At 40.2% G+C, this 20,104-nt stretch overlaps 1 protein-coding gene across 3 annotated transcripts in view; it reads right to left on the reverse strand.

The window, feature by feature from the left end:
* TENM2 (teneurin transmembrane protein 2) overlaps window positions 1–20,104 on the reverse strand; it is a 1,024,030-nt gene that overhangs the window by 402,091 nt on the left and 601,835 nt on the right. For 2 of the 3 annotated variants that reach the window (XM_037799530.1, XM_037799531.1), the window contains one exon: window positions 16,326–16,535. The exons of the other annotated variant lie outside the window; for it this stretch is intronic. In XM_037799530.1, coding sequence (XP_037655458.1) covers window positions 16,326–16,535 — 210 coding nt within the window. The remainder of the gene's footprint in view (window positions 1–16,325; window positions 16,536–20,104) is intronic. 3 annotated transcript variants of the gene reach the window in all.

Below are 20,104 nucleotides of genomic sequence, written 5' to 3' on the forward strand. Positions count from 1 at the left end.
ACACTAAAGACAGTTCCTCTGTCACTATAAGACTTAATGTTGCTTAGGGGTTGATCGTGTACTTGAGTGATTGTCCTACTACATAGTTTTAAACGCTTTTGGAAATTATTTCTTTCTTTATTTCAGTAACCAATGTTTTTCCCCTCTAACAACTTTCTTGAAATGCCTCTTATAAAAAAATGTTTTTTGTTTCCTGTGGGAAAGGAAAGGAAGAAAAATCCTAGCAATGAAGCATATGCTAAGGTAATTTAAGAGTTGTGATAAGCCAAAAGGAAAAGATAAACAGCCCCCAGAAACTCACAAAGTTAAAGAGGTTGTTCCTTTTTAAAGAAGTCTAATTGGACACAGCAGGGATCTTGATCAGTGTGCCTGGCTGTTTTATGAGCAGAATTTTCTAGTCCATTTTAGGAAGCTAAAGAGTGTGCTCAACTTCTCTGAAGCTGTGTTTTCTCACATCTATCATCCAACCCTGAACTGGCAGGACCAATTTCTGAGGAAGTCGGACGATTAAAATGTATGTCTAAACCTTGAACCTGAGGTAGGTATGTGGATAGCTTTGAGGTTCTGCCAACTCTAAGGCCTGAGAAACTGCTGTCGGAGTTCTCATGTTTATTATAGACAGCGAATTCTGAGGAGCCGACTCCAATGTTCATCAGGAAGTGCTGAGGAAGAGTTAAAAGGCTGTAGGAGCAGGAGAAACCCAGCAAGGAGGTAAGTCTCCACCTCTGCTTAGTTGCCAGTGAAATCCCAGAGTTAATGTCACGGTTAATGAGGGAATCTGGGCAAAGGTTCTGAGTTCTATGAATGACACCATTCACATGGGGTATCATTACTGTTAATGAATAATAATGATCATTTGCATGCCCGACTCTCCCTTTGCAATGGAGCAGCATTTTTTTTTCCACGCATTATCTTAAAGCATAATTATCCCTGCATTATAAATAGCAAAACTAAAACACAGAGAAGTTAATTAAAGAACTAGCTCAAGGTAGCAGTATCCAAATGGAAAGGAAAATAAGGCATAGACTCTGGAGCTCTTACAAGAGGGTTTTTCAGAACTGTGATGGAGCCAAAATAAGGGCACCAGTTCCCACCATTTCCCCAAGCCTGATGAGGAAAGATTTCTCAAGCTTCTTTTCCTGGCTTGAACTCCAAAACTTAATAGATTTGGAAAATGGAAACATCACCATCCCCAAGTAGCTGCATAATGGATTCTGGATGGCACAAGCCACGCCCTGTCATGTACACTCTCTCCATCTGATCTCGGCTTCAGTATTGCACCTGACAACAGATTGTCCTGAGCTCTTGGATCCTCACCTTAGAAAGGAAAAACATACCCTCGGTTTAGGGGCCCCAACAAAGCTTGGTTGCATGCAACACAGGAATGTTTCTTAGGAAATTATTTTAATATGATCCAGATTGTTAAAAATATGCAATTGTAGGCATGAATATGAGCTGGGCATGTATTGTCTATACATTTGTAAAAAAAAAAAATACATATATATATATATGGCTTATATGGATGTATGTGCTGTATTTCTTCCATCTGGTAAGTATTTTCTCACATTTAATGTTCCTGAAATTAAGAAAAGCTTTACAATTGATGTGCACGTTTAATGTAGTATTTCTTTGCCCCTTCATGAAATGCTATAATTAAGTCCATAATGTGCTTACAATCAATGCCATCTTACAGTCAAGGATATATCATATTTATTTATTCCCACTGCCGGTCCTCTTCACAAAGGACACGAGACACTTTGCAACAAAATATAACTTGTGATAAAGTATAAATAGACTTTATCAGCATACAAAATTTCACTTTGTGAAAGTTCCAATCTTTCCCAAAGCAGACTTGACTAAAATCAAGCCCTAGAAGCCTCTGGGTTATTTTGAAGAAGGAATCACACACTGATCTTGTGCCGCTGTGAGGGGATGGACAAGTTAGGACCAGTAGAGATTCAGGGTTGCAAACTCATCAGCGTCAGACAGAAGGGCAGAAGGAAGCTAAGGGAGCTGTCTCCGGTGACAACGGTGCTTCAAACCCAGGAACACTGACAAAGACAACACCTGCCACACAGTCAACATACTGTGGTTATTTAATCGAAGTGTGCTGACAGTCCATGGCTTCTGAGTACCAACTTCAGAACCAGAGGCAAGGCAATCTTTCATGCTCTATACTCCCACATCAAAAAATTAAATACTTAATTTGATTTCTTCTCCTTTTAGTTATCTTATCACTGATCTGAGCAGACCAGCATAAATTCCAACTACCTCATAAGGGCATTTGGTCCAGGCTCCCTAAAACTCACCTAACTTTTTCATGACACACTTCAGCTTTTCTTCCTTCTAATTGTATGTACTTATCAAAAAGTCTAGCTAGGAAAGCATAGAAATCCAGAGTAATTGTGCAAAGGAACCAAAGAATGTGTGCATTAGCATTTATAAACTTACTTCACAAATAAATTAAATTTATCATTGAGAGTAGAGATTGGATAACAGTTGATGTAGTTGAAAAAGCTATTAGTAGCTTAGGAGAGTCCAGGGGAAACCAATCTTGAAGATGGAACATAATTTTGGGGGTAGTAGAAGCCCAAGGTGTAAGAAAAACTATTCTTACTTTCCTCAAGAATTCCATTAATTCAGTGTGTTAAAACAAATCAATAGTTTGAAACACAGATGTGTATGTCTTCATGTAATACTAAATGAGAAAACAAACTATGACTAAATGTGTGTGCATCTGTAGACTAAGTCCTCCAAAACACCAGGTATATGGGAGAAAATAATGAAAGCATCCTTAGTAGTGGAAAGTTTGAGATTGTTAGACTAAGTATGACCCATTGCTAAGTCACTTGAGTTTTCTGGCACTGAAATGTCTTATTTGATAAGTGGGGGTAATAATTTCCTCCCTATTCTACTCACCACATGGTTGCAATGAGGATTTAAATAGATAGTATACGACAGTGTTTTCAAAAGGCAAAAATGGTATACAAACATGGAGATTATTAATAATGGCAATGGTGATGGTGGTGGTATCATCAATGATGTTGATAAGCTAGAGAGCTGGGACCCCAAGTTCAAATGCCTATTGAGAACAGGCAAATCACCTAAAAGAGTAAATGGAGAACTTATGTCCTGTCCAAAATCAGCAGTCTCTACTTGGCTCCAGCTGTTTATGGCCATGATGTAAACCATATCCAGGTTGGCATTCCTGGATATTTTGTTATTTAAAGAAAGACAGAACTAGGAATGTTTATATAAAATGTCCTGATCTTTAAATGTTGTCATCTAAATAAAAATATTTAAAAAATACAAAGAAGGACAAGTCAAAAAGGGTTTCCAGATCATTATTATTTAATATCATTGTCCTCATTGTCCTCATCATCAGCATCAATCCCAAAAGAAGAAACAGGCTTAAGTCTTGTATTTGTGGGACATAAACATTGTTTCTGTGCTTTTAAAGAGAGGTGACAGACTTGTTATCTCAACACATCATTGGAAGTGGAGTAAATCTGTTGTGCCTAATTAACATTCTTTTCCTAGAATTGTGACATTTGGAAGCTGGAAGAGAACTTTCCAAACATGTAGCCCACATCCCCCCAACACTGTATAAGATAAAAAGAGAAAGGGAGAGAGGGATGGGGGGGAGAGAGAAAGGGAGAGAGAGAGAGAGGGAGAGAGAGACAGAGACAGAGACAGGGACAGGCAGAGAGAGAGTTGTGAAAGGTCTGCCCCAGGTGATACAGTGAGTTCTCAGTAGAATTAGGATTCAAACTCTCATTCTCTGTCCTCCATGTTTCCAGGGCTCTTTTCTTCTTCACCATGATTTTCTTTCTTTGTTTCACAGATTCTTTTTATCTTCTAATCCCTTTCAGCAATTTGAGATCAATAAAGAGAGGCAGAAAAGGCCAAGTCCGCCCAGCGTACTATGACTTTTTTTTTTTTTTTTTTTTACCTCCCTGTGAATTATTTTCACAACACATCCTCAGTCTCTTATATTCTAACCAGTTTCCAATCTTCAAGAGAAGGTGCACAGGTTAGCAAAAGAAATCATAAAGCCGCATCCTAATATCTTAAATAGGTGATGCCCCATCCTATCTCTTTCCATTTTTCAAAGCAAATTGCTTGACCTGAGCAAGAAGAACATGAGAAGAACCCACACAGAAATCCGGGGAGTCATAAACTGGTAAAGATCACTGCTCCTTCACGGCCACAAAATTGCTAATAGAAATGTATCAAACACAACAGTTGCTGCAGAAAGAGTAACATGTAGAGCGATATCCTAAGCAGGCAGAGTAAAAGGGGATGGGTAATGGCGAGGCGCCCCAGGGAGATAGAAAAGGTCATTGAAATGAAAATAACCTTGGGAACTGGGAACGAGTGTTCCATTACCACAGACGGGAAGAAAACACGGTATCCAATCAGATGGAACAGATTGAAATGTGATTCCAGTCAAGTGTGAATGCCACCGCATGCACTATGGAACTATTTGGGGAGCTGGCAGGAAGGAATAGGAGTCCTCCCGCCCCTCCCAGTCCACAGTTGGACATCAACACAATTCAAAAGCAAGGCTTTGTAGGGTCATAACTTAAACCCTAAGTGAGGACGAGGGGTGGGAAAATGTGGTAAAGATTAACTAGGAGGTCTTTCTCTAATAGGGGCACTGACAGTTCGGCTGAGAAAAAAAAAAAGGATCTACACCGTCAGCTTAGTTTTTTAAAGCAAAGGGATGCAAAGCCTGCCTTTGGCATGGAAAAGAAAAAAAAAAAAAAAAAAAGAACGATTGATCATTGTCTTTTATTGTTAGCTTCCCATGGTTGAGTGTTCACTGATAGAATTGGTTCAACTCCAAGATGCTGTCTTAGAAACAATTGTTGTTTTCCACTAAAATACAACTCCAGCAGAAAACATTAATTTAAGTGATAACTGCCTAAATGCTTCAGTTTCAAGAATGCGTGCGACCCCTCATCTTTGGCTTTACAAGCACAAGAAAGGAATAAGGATAATAAGTGACAGAAATCATAAAACAAAAGATTTGATAGAAACTGACTAAAGAGAGGGTCAGGATTGGCCCTGGTGGAATCAGGGGAAAGGCTGGTGCTGGAATTTTACAGTGCCACACAAAATGTTTTTTTAATACACTTTACTAGTTTATTCAGATTCTAGAGCTTAGATATTATCTATCTTGGTTTTCTTGCTTGCTTCTGGGTTTTGTCACCATTCATACTGCACTATTCCGTCATCAAGAAAGGCCCTCTTAATTCTGTACCTGTTTCTACTATGGAATGGGGGAGACAGCCTGTGAGCCTGGGTCCACCTCCTACCACTCTCTTGGACTATTCTTTGGAAATTGAAAGTACCCTTGGCACACATCTTCTCCATCCTCTGACATCGTTCAGTTTTTGTCTGTCCATTCATCTAATATTTACTGGGTCTCCAATATGTGTCAGGCCCTGTGCCAGCTCCATTCATAGAATTAAAATGGGACACAGGAGATACATTTCTTGTCTTCAAAGAGATGGAATTTAATGGCAAATACAGCCAATTAAATAGTTTGGTGAATGCAATAATAGAGGAGACGAGGTTGCCATGGAAGGGAGGTTAACCAGCAGCAGGGAGAACAAGGAGAGTAGATGCAGGGGCCCTAGGCATGAGTGTGGATCAGGGCGAACCTCAATCCAATATGACTGGAGTCCTGATAAACAAAGAAATTTGGACACAGTGGTAGGAAAAGTGGGACACAGAAGGAGACAGAGGCAGAGATTGAGTTATGGATTGTTGGCAGACTTCCGGGAGAAAGCATGGTCCTGCCAGCACCTTGACTTTGGACTTCCAGCCTCCAAAACTGTGAGACAATAAACTACTATTGTGTAAGCCAACAAGCCTGTGGTATTTGTTATAGCAGCAAAGGCACACTAAGACAATAGGTCTTGAACATGTCTTTGTGGGGGATGTGATTCAACACATAACAGAGGCTTTGAGCTCTACTCCCACATCCAACATCTAGCAACTCTATGCTGCTTCTATTTAATTGTGTGCTAAGGCTGTATATTTCCTAGGCTAGTTCACTAGATTATGGCTGTACCATCAAAAACATGTGAATGGAGGCAACTATCTCAAAGTCATCATCAACTCAGTGGAACAGCTACTAAAAACCATGAATAGAGGAACAATTCTTTAGGTTCACATCTGTTATGTCCATTTCAAAGGAGACTGTAAATTAAACAAGCATGCATCTTTTCTCATCTTATTCTTTGGTGTCTTTTCTGTTCTTTCTAGGAGTGATCAAGTTCACACCCATAATCCCAAATGGTCTCAGCTCTAAAAACTTATATAGTCAGCAGGCCCAGATCTCAAGGGTCTTACAGGGAAGTATCTACCTTCCTATTGTCTGAGTCTACCACTACTCTTTTAAGTCAGATAAATAAGGATGTTTTGAGCTCATCTAAACCTGTACCAAGTGCTAAATGATATAAAACGACAAAGAATGACCCTTGCCTTTAAGTGATGACAGCTTGATGTTGACATACATTGATTTATATGCATGCAACACCAAGAGATTATCACAACTCAGAACATAATGAGGTGCTACATTGAATAATGATGACTCTAAGACCGTTCCGTTGTAAAAAGGAAGAGCTCTAGCCGGGCTGAGTTGGTTGGGAATGCTTTGGGGGAAAAGATGGGAACTGAGTTTAGATGGGTACTGGGTTTATAATCAGGAGGAAGAGTAAGCATAGGACTTTCTCTGTTTTGCATCCTAAGCCTGGGATTTTTCAGCCAGGCTGGTGGCTGGGATGGGATGAAGAAAAAAAGTCCTCATTCATCCACAGGACTGCCTAAGCAACAGAGGCAGATACAGACAATTCTACAGACCCAATGAAAATGCTGTATTGCCTGCACATTCAGTTCACAGTGCCTGGTGTAGTCTCTTTAACAGTCCCAAATCCATACATATTTGTTGAATGAAAAAAAGCATGAGAATATTAAATAGCTCCTGTTTGGTTCTAATTCTATATTAAGTGTTTTGCATGTTCAATCTTCTGAAGTTTCTTTGTAATTTTTTTTTTTCTTTTCATCCAAAAAAAAAAAAAAAGTACATGAATGTAGTTTAAATAGTTCTACAACATTTGGTTTAAAAATAGCAATCCCCTTTTCATCACTGATTTTTTCCTTCCCAGAGGCAACCACATTTACCTTTTTTTAGCTGATTATTTTGGTATTTATCTCCAGGTCTATAAAAAAACATGTTCTGCTGCTATTTCTTGAGTTTTCAATTTTAGGCATTACAATTAACTTCTCACTATAGAAGATGCAGATCAAGCTTTTTTCCTCTACTTACCCAGTGTGCATTTGCACAGTTTCCATCCCCCCACATCCTCCTGAGAAGATGTTTAGATCATTTCTCAATGTTTACATTATTATGGCCATGTACATGCTATTCAGAACTGGGCTGTGTAGTAAATGATGATTATGTTTTATTTCCTGAACGTAAATTTTTTTTCTGGGATTTATAGTCGTCTTTTAAAATTTTCCTTAAATTTCTATATACTCAGCACTCTGGTGACTGATTTCTTTGTGCCAAATACCTGTTGTGCTGCTTAATGATTATGCACCCTTAGGCAAGTTACTTAACCCTTCTGTGCTACGGTTTTCACATCTGTAAAACAGAGATAAAAATAACACCAGCTCACCACACAGTGGTGTCAAAGCTCTCCAGTCAAAATTCCATCAGGAACACACTGTGGTTAACAAAGTCGGGTTTATTAACTCTTGCAACTATGAAGAATACACGCAATGGGGCATCACGGAGCGCTTCAATAAAAGAGTATTAGAAAACACTTTTTTAGGATCTGCTCTTTTATTAGGTAATTTTAGGGAGCGTTCAGGGACACAGATGTTCATTCTGCATTGGGTACTGTCCGACATCGGGGATAATTCAATGATTGAGCATCTCGATACACTGTATCTAATAGGGAAGGCAGACTAGAGCCAGGGTAGAGCCGTAATTGGTTGGGAAACAGCAGTTACTCAGTTTAGCCTGCAGAGGGGGATATTCTGTATTTGCGTGGCTTAGGCGGTGACCTTGTTTTTGTTTATGTCTGGCCAGATTATGAAGTGGTCATGATTTTATTTTATCTCACTTCATCACAATCTCGGAGTGGCCTCATTGGGTGGCGGTGTGCCTTAAGATTGTTTATGTTCAAAGGAGAACACTGTCACCCAGCGCTGAGTGCCAGGACAGCTCCTAACAAAACCGACGCCTGCATGTTAGGGTCAAGCTACTTCTCAGCATCAAGAATTGCCCTTCTCCTTCTCACTAATAAAAATAAAATGAGTCACCATTTGTAAAACCGTTGCCATATAATAAGCCCTTAAAAGTGTTTGTTAAATTTTTAAAAATAATTAATTTCAAACCCAGTCACTGCTCTAATTGCCTAAATCTCCTTTCGTGATGTCAAGATGCATCAGAATGTCATTTACTCTTTATAACAACTTTAGTAATTGTAGACTTTTATTACTGTTTAACATATTTAAAAAAAAACAAAAACTGAGACACAGTAAGTTGTTCAAGATTATAAAGTTAGAAAGTGGCTAGGCCATAATTTACTTTCTAATTTCATGTTTTATTTAAAAATGTCCAAAATTTACAAACACTGTGTACATACCAAGCAACAACCTCCCCTTCTGCAGTTAACTTCTTATCTACTTACTGTCTCTATGAATTTGCAATTTCTAGAAATTTCATATGAATGAAATTACAGTATTTGTCCTTATGTGCCTTATCTGGGTCTGGGGCTATAACCTGTTGAAACCTGTTGATAAAAGAAATACATCCTTTGATTCAACAAAGAATTGAAGCATCTCTAATGAGAGGCTGGGTCACTTTTAAAAATGGCTATTGGATTTTTATGCAGGAAGCTACTTAGAATTAAATGTGCTCTTAAGGGAATTCAGGAGAAGCTGAAATTCTGGGTAAAAATAGTTAGGGCAGGAAACTGTTAAGATACCAGCCATAGCGTCCAGTCTCTGGGCTTGTCTGGGACATCGTTTTGTATGTACCAAGAAGCCAGAAACGAAGATGGAGAGGTAGAATGTACACACTGCCTATCGACCCTGGGATTTTTGTCAATATCAAGATGATTTGCTGAGGACGAGCCATTCTGTCTGCACATCACTTTCATGCTGCGTATCTCCAGAGGAATTACCTGTCCATCTTGACTGTGTGCTCATTTGCACTGTGGTGCAGAAGAGTGGTCCCACTCTAGCTGGGCTGAAAATTGCTGGACCTACAAACTACAGATGAAGGTGTGCATGTTTGTGAGCCTGTGTGTGTTTTGCAAGAAGGCACAAATGAAAAGAAGAATGGGTCTGATCTCTGTTTACTTTTCCAGAGAGTCTTGAGGGCTATTGATTCCAAATTCTCAGGGTGGCAGACCTCCCATAGGAGGCCTGGGTTTGGAGGCCTGGGTGACATCCTCTGAAAGCCCAAGTTAGTGTTTGAGATGCTACACTTTCTCCCCTTGCTGGGATTACTATAAACATTTTCAAGCAAGGGCCATAGGACCCAAAGCATGCTTCTCAACTTCTGCAGGCATGCCACAAGGATCTGCTTTGCAGGACAATGTAGGTCTCAGTTTTGATAATGGTCTAGATATTGGGGTAAAACCCACACTATACAGGAAAGAGGGGTTGTGGGACTGTGAACATGGGGCTGTGTGGTCCATCCAGATGTGAGGGACTTACAGACACAGAATGTTAGAGCATGAAGGAAGCTTAGTGACTTTTTGAGGACAATCCCTCCCTTAATGAGTAGGGAAACTGAGGCCCAAAGAGATTGAGTGACTTGGTAAATGTTATGCTGTGGATAAAGGGCAGAGTATAGAATACTCAGGTTCTCCAACTTCCACTTCAGAGCTTCCCCAACACATTCATGCTTCCCGAACTTGCCAGACCATGAGAATCACCTAAGGAGAATATTAAAAGCACAGATCCTTAGCATACCCTGAGTCTACTGAACCAGAACCTCCAGGGGAAGAGTCTGGAAATCTGCACACTTCCCAAGCAGTGCAAATGAAGAGTATTTTGTGATGCTGTATTTAGTTTTTTTCAACCTTTTTAAAACTGTAATCCGTGTCCCTTAGTATGATGCTTTCATACATCGTCTTACGTATATCACATTAGACCACACAAATATCTTAGAGGTTGACATTTATTGAGGCATAAGGAGAAAAGTCTCTGAAAATAGGCAGATTGGGTTTGAAACCTAGGTCCTTCATCTTCCAGCTTTGTGACCTCAGGCATCTTAACCTCTGGGTGCTATGGTTTTCGCCTCTACAGAATGGTGTTAATGGCAATCCTTGCTGCACTGGGATGTGATGGGGATTAACTAATGAAGTAAGTAATTTAAAGTGCTTAGCATAATAGCTTGCATATATAAGAAACTTAGAGTTGTCAGTAACTGACACTTTTTTCAAATATAGGTGTCCCTGGCCTTGCATATTGCAACTTCCTTCAGTGTTTCCACTCACCTCAGAGCCTTCTGCCCAGGCTGTTCAGAAATGGGCCACATATGGGGTGGAGAAATGCCTGTGGGCTGACAGCCAACCCCCCGGGACTCTATACTGGGAGCCAGAGTGAGGGCTGTCTCTGTGCCCTGTCGTCTGGAATCTGTCCACAGCCTGGAGATGACATCTTGGATGCTGCTCAGACTGCCAGGTAGATTGGGAACCCCTCTGGAGCAGAGGCAGCAGGGGCCACACCACAGCCTGGACACTGGGAAGGGGCTACAGGTAGCTCTGAGCCTCTGCACCAGGACATCCAAGTGACCTGGGGAAGATCCTGAAACTGATGCTCCTGCAGAAAACAAATCCAACTTGGGAAAAAGACTATGTAAGAGTGCTTTTTGGACTGATTTCTTGACCTCAGAATCAAGAGTGAAAAATGTGCTGTCTGCCAGACAGGTCCAGCCTCTCTGAAATGCAGAAGGCTGGCCTCCAGTGCTCCAGCAGCCTTCACCTCCAGTGCTCCTACCAGTGTCCTCTGCATTGGCCCTGCCAATCACGTCTTAACGTATATAAAAAATGCAACAAAAATCCTGTCATTCAAAGATGAACTATTAAGTACCTAAGACCAGACAAAACAAAACAAAAATAGATATATGCAATATATATTTTAAAGCAAATATATTCTGCCTGGTTGAGATATTCTGATCTATCCTCCTTCCCCATAATGAGCCACTGTTCTCATCCATACATGATGAAAACAGAAAATTAATGCAATGAAGATTACTAGAGACATTCATTCCTTCATTTATTCACTAAATACTTATGGAGCAGCTACTATGAATCTGGCACCAGGGATGCTACAGTGGAGGTCTCTGCATAATGGAGTGAAGCTGAGGGAAGAGAGAAAAATGCAGAGATTACAAGAGGCAGGTCAAGCAACACCACACACAATATATAATGACTTCTAAAGAAAAAAAAAAGACGGTATTACCATCACGGAACAATCATCAATGTGCATAATAATTGCTGTGAGCAATTCAGGAAATCCTAAATTAATTTAAATTACAATGGGCATAATCCACTTATGAAGGCACAAAAATTTATAACATATTTGAGGAAAATTTCTGCCACAAATATACAGTATATAAGGGAAAGATGTTTTATTAACTTAAAACAAAAAAACAACAAAAAACACTACTCCTGTAGACTCCCTTTCTTCTCATCTCCTGTCCAGCCCCATGGACAGTGGCAGGGGCCAGGTGAGTGAGGTTGTCCTGGAGAGGGGCTTTAGTTTTCACTAGAGGATAGCAGTTCTAACCTCTATATGGCTGTCAAGACAAATTTGTAATATAAAACATCTGCTTTTCAGGTTCTGGCTGGTGAATATAACCTCAAAGCCTGATAATTCCCATAAAAATTCAGTTATGAGAAGTGACATTTAAGGTTTATTGCCTTTGGGACACACAGTTTACATGGTCCTTTAGTAGAACTGAGGTTTATCTATGGATTAAATGCAAGTTTTATCCTTTGGCTATATGATTTTTGGAGATTTGTAGAATGTTTTGTTCTTTTTAAAACTGAGGGAGGTTTATTTGGGCAGGTTACAAGAAATGTCAACAAGGAATTCATTCTCACATGTATTATAGGAGGTTACTGAGAATTTGGTCATTTGGCATGCATGCATTATCTATAAGAAATTTCTTTCTGGTCTCACTATGAGAATTCCCAGAATTTCCATGGAACAATTCATTTGTTTTTATTTCATGGATGTCTTACATATTGTTCTTTCTATGTTTCCCTTTTTGCTTTGGTTTCTAGGAAGCTTAGAATCAATTTTCTGTCTATCTGAAATAATGGAATAGGAATATATATTTATACATTTAAGCTTATATATATATATACACACACACACATATATATGTATATAGATAAACTTTTCCTCCCAGATTTTTCCTTTATCTAATTGTATCACATAGTCACAGCTTTCTAGTAGTTGCTTTTTTGTTTTGTTTTGTTTAATTTACAAGCTGTAATTATTTTGGGGGGGCTGGGGAGAAAGGGACTGAATGAATGAATAAAGCTTTTGGCTTTATGATGTCATATAAATAAGACAATCATTAAATTAGCCAGACAACTGAATTCTTGGACCACTTAGGTAAGTAGAAGCTTGATGATTTTGGTGCACTATTTTCATTTAGCATTAACAAAAGCATTGCTTTCTTTTTTGAAAGTGTCAGGCATTTTTAATGTCCTCAGTTACAAACTGAGACTTGCCAGCTGGGACAGCCCTTTTTGTCACATAGAAGTGATTGAAAGGGTCCTGGCTGAGGCATCCTCATTAACTTTCTTATGTATGGTTTGATGTTGCAACCAATATTCCAAACCCCTTTATTCAGACTTTTAAGAAAACTAAAAGTCAACCCTTCTTGGACAGGCGGTAAACCCACATTTTTGGATTGTAACGTTGCTTGCCTACATTTCTGCCTCATATGTTGATAGCAAACTGCAAACCCTATTCTGATTTGGAAGGTTGTCTCCTTCCACCTGCGGGAGCCTTTGTTATGCTGCCACTGGAGTTACTGATTTTTTTTTCCAAATGGGTTATTTCATAGGATTTGAAATTATGTTGCTGTATACAAGAAGCATCTCTGGAGCTAACTTCTTGGCAGAAGGTCGGAACACAGGATGAGCCACTCCCAGAGCCCAGCTATCGGGAAGAAAATGCTTGAGGGGAAGGGAAGCATCACTCTCCTAAGTGCCTTGCTAGCTGTACCTGGGTATCTGCTTGATTGATGGTGATCGAGGGTTATAGCAATTTGGTTACAAAGGTGCCGAGGTTTTACTGACATCCACTAAAGAATGCACTACAGTCACTGAAAATAATGATGGTTGAGCCATAAAGGTGAAGCTTTGTTGTTGCTTTGAGGAGGTTTTCATTTTGGGCAAAAGCATTTTAGTTCTTATAGTATATCCGGTTTGGTCTTTTTTGGAACAGGGGCTTCTTGGACAAGACATGTGGGCAGTGACTCTCTTGATGAGTTTCACTGATGTGCAATAATGGCAGCATTAATAAGAGGTGAACAGGAAATAATTTTTGACTGCCACGTATGGGTTGAATGTGTCGGAAGGTGTTTTGTTTCACCTAAAGAGGAAACAAGGGCGAAACTGGTGCTAGACCTTCAGCACACAAGGGTATTGCTGAGACACCAACTTAAAACATTCTGTGTAATTAACCAGCTAAACACAACACAACCCATCACAGGAGTGCTTTGTTTGTGCCATGGTACCTACTGAAAAATCCAGCCCCTTTCATCAAACTCAATTCAGAACACTCAGGCACAGCTCTGCCCTTTGCATCTTCTGTGTCAAACTCTATTTTCAATCCTTTATGTCAAATTTAAATTCATAGCAACTGCATTCAGATCTTGATAGAATCCCCAATTTGCCCTGGACCCCAAATCCATTCCACAAGAAACACACACACACAGAGAGACAGATGTGAGTGCACACACATACACAGACTTGATTTGCTCTCGCTTTAGCTAAGCCAGAGTCAAGAATTTTGAACGACTGCCTGTTGGCCGGAGCTTTACCAAGCTCTCAGGTAAGTACCTGCTGAACACAAGGGTATTGCACAAATGGGTCTTCACCCCTCAGGTGAAGAAATCATACCAACACAGATTTTATTTTGGATAAAAACGGACCCTCAAATTTTCTGAGGTCGTTTCCCCTGTTACCAAAGCTTAAATTGCTATCAGTCTTAAGTGAACCAAATTGGTATGAGTGATAAAAATGGATAAGTTTGACTCTGAAAATACAGATCTGTTGTGTCCACCAAAATGAGGTCTTGATCAGGCACAAACCCAACAAAAATACCCTATCAACAACTTCCAATCTTGTACACTGTCTGAAAGAAAAGAAATCACGGTGTTATCACTAAGAAAATACTTCTAGACGGCCCTGAGATACGAACTGACCTTTCTTATGGAAATCATCTTTGCTTGCATATCCATATATGCATAAAAGGATATAGCTTTTTAAAAGCTCATTTTCTCCCTAATAATTGTCTGTTTTAAAAAGCTATCAGCAGGCGCACCTCATTTCAAAAGCCTCTTGTCCTTCATAATACAATATTCATCACGATTACATAGTATGAAATAAAAAGCAGCAAAACATAAGTGAGGGTAGTTCAATTAAATGCAACATAATCTCTGCAGCAAAAAATGATTCTGTAGCTAAAATCAGCTTCTGATGGAAGAAAAAAGGGAATATATTTCCACATATTTTTAATTATATAGAATTTCCTCAAACATGATTTTTCATAATATTTTCCATTAAGTTAACATCATATTTGAAGAAAGAGCATTTTTGGATTTCATTTTAAGCCTGATTTTGAGCAATTACAGTGTCATTGTTCTGCAGTAGAAAGGTTGAATTCATTTACTGTGTGGTTATTCTAGTTATGATTGATGTCTCTTCTCCAAATGATAAACCAATCACCCCAATGATGTAATGTCATTTTAAGAGTGCCATAATCACATTTCTCTCAAACTAGAAGCTCTGATGAGTTCTAATAAAGATTTATGGTAGATTAAAGGCCTTCATAATATCAACAATGGATTGCTCATTTGATGAGAGATTTGATTAGGTAACTTTTTTTTGAAAAAGAATATGAGTTTACTGACTACATCAGGCCTGGCTTTGAAGAAGGGCATGGGCCATCAAAAGTAGCAGCTCATCATTCCATTCCAGGAATGAATTAACTTAAATTTATTTAGTAGGTCTTCTCTAATTGGAGAGGTTGAGGCCAGTGGTGGCATATACTCATGGATAGAGCCAAAACACAATCTCATCAAGGAACACCCTCTGCATGTAAATCTCTATATTGTTTTTGAAGGGATGTATCAATGAACATCAGGAATGGCCAATTCAGAAGATAATTTCAAGGACTTTGGATCAGGAGCAAGTAATTTCTGCAAATGTGTGTCCTTGGGCCATAAGTACTTAAACCCTAGGTATTGCCTTTACTTTTTTCGCAGGCATGAACATATTACCAATAAGAACAAGTCAATGTAAGGCATGCTTTTTGTTGGATCTGGAGAAATTCCACCTACAATTTCAAGATAGGGAGCTTAGGCAGTAGCCATAAAATACTCAAAAGGGGGAAAATACCCTGTAGCCAGTTCCTTTGTTTTGTGACTGTGGAAACCAACATGAGAACTATGGATTTAAAGGCAATATTACCATAGCACTACACAACCACCTTGTTAAATTCAAGTGAAGTGCAAAAGTATGGGGTTACGGGAGAGGTCATTCCCAAACACTCCCAAGACTTGGCAAGACACTCAGTATTCATGTCAAGGGAATGCATTTTAATCACATAACCATCTAAACAACCAAGGAAGAGTCCAAAGGCAACTATCAAAAACACGGGATCTGAGATGCACACAATTTGAGAATGTGGGGACACCCACGATCACTCAGCTATGACCAGAATAGCAATAATACAAAATTCAATATTCCAGTGTCTCTCTGCACTTCACCTTTGAGACTGACATTCTCTCACGTGCAGCAATGGGCCAGTTCCTCCCACTGAAGGAAGGCCAAACCCTGTTATGACAAGCAAAGCCTCTTCAGTAACTTGACCCTCAACAATTGTGCCTTGGAACTCCAATGCCACAATATGACAAGGGTCTTTCACCTTGGTGATCCCCACATCACCTTCTCCCCATCCCTTGTTTCAGAGTTGTCACGTTGCTGGAGAATTAAGAATGCCACACATGAAACACCACAAATTCAGACACCACAGAGTTTCCTTACCACTGCTGGAGGCTTGCTGGGGCCCTGAGCATGCTCTGAGCAGGTATGAATTGGGGGAGAACTCCTCATCAGGGTTGGTGTCCATGATTTGATGGGAGGTGTTGCTGTCTAGCAATGGCATCTGGCAGCTAACTGGTGGAGGATTATGGGAGCTAGGCAGCTGTGCAGATGGGAGGAGGCTAGACGAGGATGTAGGTGGAATGGGACGACCTGGGAAAGAGGACAGAGGGGTCAAAGGTCAGCAATGAGTGTCATGAGAGCATCCCAAGAAAATCACATTGAAACCAGTTCACAATACATATATTACAAAGGAAAAAAAAATGAAATGTTCCAGGTGTGTTTTTAGAGTGATTTGATGTCTCTCCAGATGTCCAAATTCGTAAGGCACGTAGTTGGATATTTCAGAAAAGGGGCATGAGCAGAAATATCCATCTACACAGTTGGAATGGAATCAATCTGGAAGCCATCCACTTCTTCCTAATGCTTCTTCCACCTAATCTAAACCTCTGTCACCTCTCACTGCACTGTGTCCTTACTGGTTTCCCTCCTTCTACTCTTACCAAACACCCATTTACCCCCACCCACCCACCCCCATCATCTCCATCCCTTCTCCACGGCAGTCAGAATGATATTTTAAAGGTAGAAATCAGGTTGTGTTGTTCGCCCGCGTGTTACCTGCTGATGGCTTTCCATTGCATGTGAATTAAATCCAAACTCTTTATGATGACTTATTTGCCAGAGTGGCCTCGTCCACCTCCCTTCCAATCTTATCCTTACCACCCCCTCCTTGGCCCGTTATTCTCCAGACAGTGTGACTATCTTTGTTTCCCTCTTCGGAATATGCCAAGCCATTCCATATCCAGAGTTTTTATACTTCCTGTCCCCTCTACTTGAGACACTTCCTTCCACCTTGCCCATATTCACAAGACTGCTTCCTCGCTTCATTCAAGCCTTCTCCATCGGTCTCCCTAAAAGTTGCCTTCTGCTTGCTCCATCCTATTAGGCTATTTAAATGTCTTCATAGCCCTTACCACTTTCTGAAGGTGGACATCTTGCCCATTTTCTTCACTCATGCATCCTCAATGCCTTCCTAAAGAATAGCACCTGCTGAATGAATGAACAAATAAGTAGACTAAAACTAGATTAATCAGATTGGGGGAGTAGAGGAAAAGTGGAAAGGATGGTGTATTTGCATCCCAAAGCGTTGGCCAATGCCTACCTCTCCATCATGAGGTTTTTGTTGGACAATGTGGGAGAAATTTTACAAAGAGAAGCACAAATTACTCCAGGCCATGCAGAGGAACAGCCAGCCTGGCGGGAGATGGGCAGTAACTTGGAGCTGCCCACTGATTGAGAAGTTCTCCCACCGGGAGGGCTGCTGCAAGCTCCCTTTTCACATAGCAGAGAGCACCTGTCAGCTAAAGTACAGAGTAAGGACAATCACCATGTGTACTTTCACCTGCTTCACCCTTACATCTTGGGGTCCTCGCAATTCTTTGCCTAATGGTTTGTTCATTTGAGAAGCTCAGGAAAATGAGCCAAGAGTAGCAGCCCATGGGGTATGTCCTAAAGCTGGGGGTATAGAGGGAAGTACAAGGGGTTGGGAAAGAAGACTTGAGAATCAGGTTAGAGTTTCAACTCAGGGAACAAGTGCCTGAGCCAAAGGAATGTACTTTCTTGCTTTTAGATACACCACATAGGTAGAAACACTTCAACTGGATGCCAATTTTTGTTGTTGCTTTTATAATTGTATTTACTGATCTGTTCCTCAGTGCATTGAAAACCTATTTATAGATTAGAGTAGTTTGGTTCACTAACCTTTATGGGTGTTTCTTGTGTGCACTCTGCTAGACACTGAGAATATAAAAATAAACAAGACAATATCCCTGTCCCTCAAAGAGCTCACAGTCTAGTGGGGAGACAGACAGGTCAATATGTCATTTCGGCATCACTTGGTAAAGGGCAGATGGTGTCAGATAATTACACGGTGTGGTGGAGGCAGAGGAAAGGGACACTTGGTCCAGCCCGGCCAGGTGAGGGTGGGGTGGAGAGTCAAGCAAGGATTCCTGGAAAAGATGATGTCTGAGCAATCTCTGAAAGATGAGGAAAGCGACTTTGGTGAGAGGGAACAAAATGGTGCACAGAGGCATCAAACCACTTGTCAATTACCCTATCTGAGGGTGGGAGTAGAAGAAAGGGATAGGAGGTGAGATACCTTTAAAGCGTCAATGTTAGCAGCTCCTGCCTAGCGACACAATTGAGGCAAAGATGAATCATCTTTTGAAATAGATCAATGGACAAATGGAGCTTGATTTTAAAAATTCAATTCATTCCCAACTGTCTGGGAGCCATAAAAAGCATGATTTGCTTGCTAGATGCTCTGAAAGGCGTAGACTAAACACATCATAGTTTCAGCAGAAACTATGCTAATATTTAATCAATACTTTCTCCCAGGTATCCCTCTAATAATAATAACTAGTGTTGTATTAATTATAACAATGATTATTATTATGTTATAATTAATATCATTATAATTAAGTTTAACTGCTAACATTTATTGTGAAATGACTATACATCACTCACTATGCTAGTCAATTTACATATATTATCCCATTTCATCCTAGAACAGCTCTATTAGGTCAGAATTAATATCATCTCCACTTTATAGAAGAGGAAACGGAGGCACAGAGAAGTGGAATTTTGGAGCCATTAAGTGGCAGGGGGGCCAGGAGTCAACTTGGGTTTTTGTCTAAGGGAAATCCACCCTCTGGCCACTCTGCCATGGGGTTCGCACAAACAGCATTGTGACAAAAAAGGAAGAGGATTACAAAAGAGCTGGAGGTTGACTTATAGGAAGTTATGTTTCTAGGTTCCCATTTCCCAATCTGAAGGTAGCTTCCAGAGATTGCAAGTAAGAAACATTTCCTTGAATAGCGATTCACAACAGCTACAATCCTACAGGGTTCAAAGCTTTCCTGTGATTTTGCTATGAAGTTCAAGATGACTGCTTCATAGCAATGCTACCCTCTGTCTGCTTCAAGGCCCCTGAAAGCTCAGGTTTTGGGACCAGGGCACTGGGAAGTCAGAATTGACGTCCACTTAGCAGTGGGGGCTCTGGAAGGAACAGATTTTAACTCACAATCGATAGGCTTTAAAGCGTGCATCACTGAGGCATATCTGAAACTGCATGTTGAAGAACAAGGATGGCTGGAAGCCAATTTTTAAATTCCTTTGAGTGACTGAGGTGGAACTGAAGTTCAAGTGCAATTTTCCAGGAGCCTGATATGATAGTTGCTGTGAAATCATTCTTTACATGAACTTTTTGAAATTTTGTTCAGCATGACTTCATTTCATATCGTCCAGACAGAATGGCTTTTTAATTTATACAAATACAGACAATGGAAGAGGCAACATAACACAATGAAAGCACCGGGATTATTTCAGCCGGTTGAGAATACACATCACAAAATTGTCTGATGCCTGTTATTTTCCGGTCCCCTTTAAAATACATGTTTTTGGTAGCTCCTTAAACTCTGCTTGCTGGAACCTACAGTTATTTGGGAAATTTCTCAGTCCCTAGATCTGCCCCAATCAAATGATATGCCGCTTTCTATTTGCTATGTCATTTGCTAATTTTGTTCATTTGTGCTACATTTTTCCCCCTGACTATTCCAACTGACAGAGACCATCTGCACAGACACAAACAGGTTCCAAAGTACAGGGGAGAAAGCTGGAACTCACACAGGCTCACTTTATAGACTGTGATTTCTTACAGAAGT

The sequence above is a fragment of the Choloepus didactylus genome, chromosome 11, assembly GCF_015220235.1.
Source record: "Choloepus didactylus isolate mChoDid1 chromosome 11, mChoDid1.pri, whole genome shotgun sequence".
Classification (NCBI taxonomy): Eukaryota; Metazoa; Chordata; class Mammalia; order Pilosa; family Megalonychidae; genus Choloepus; species Choloepus didactylus.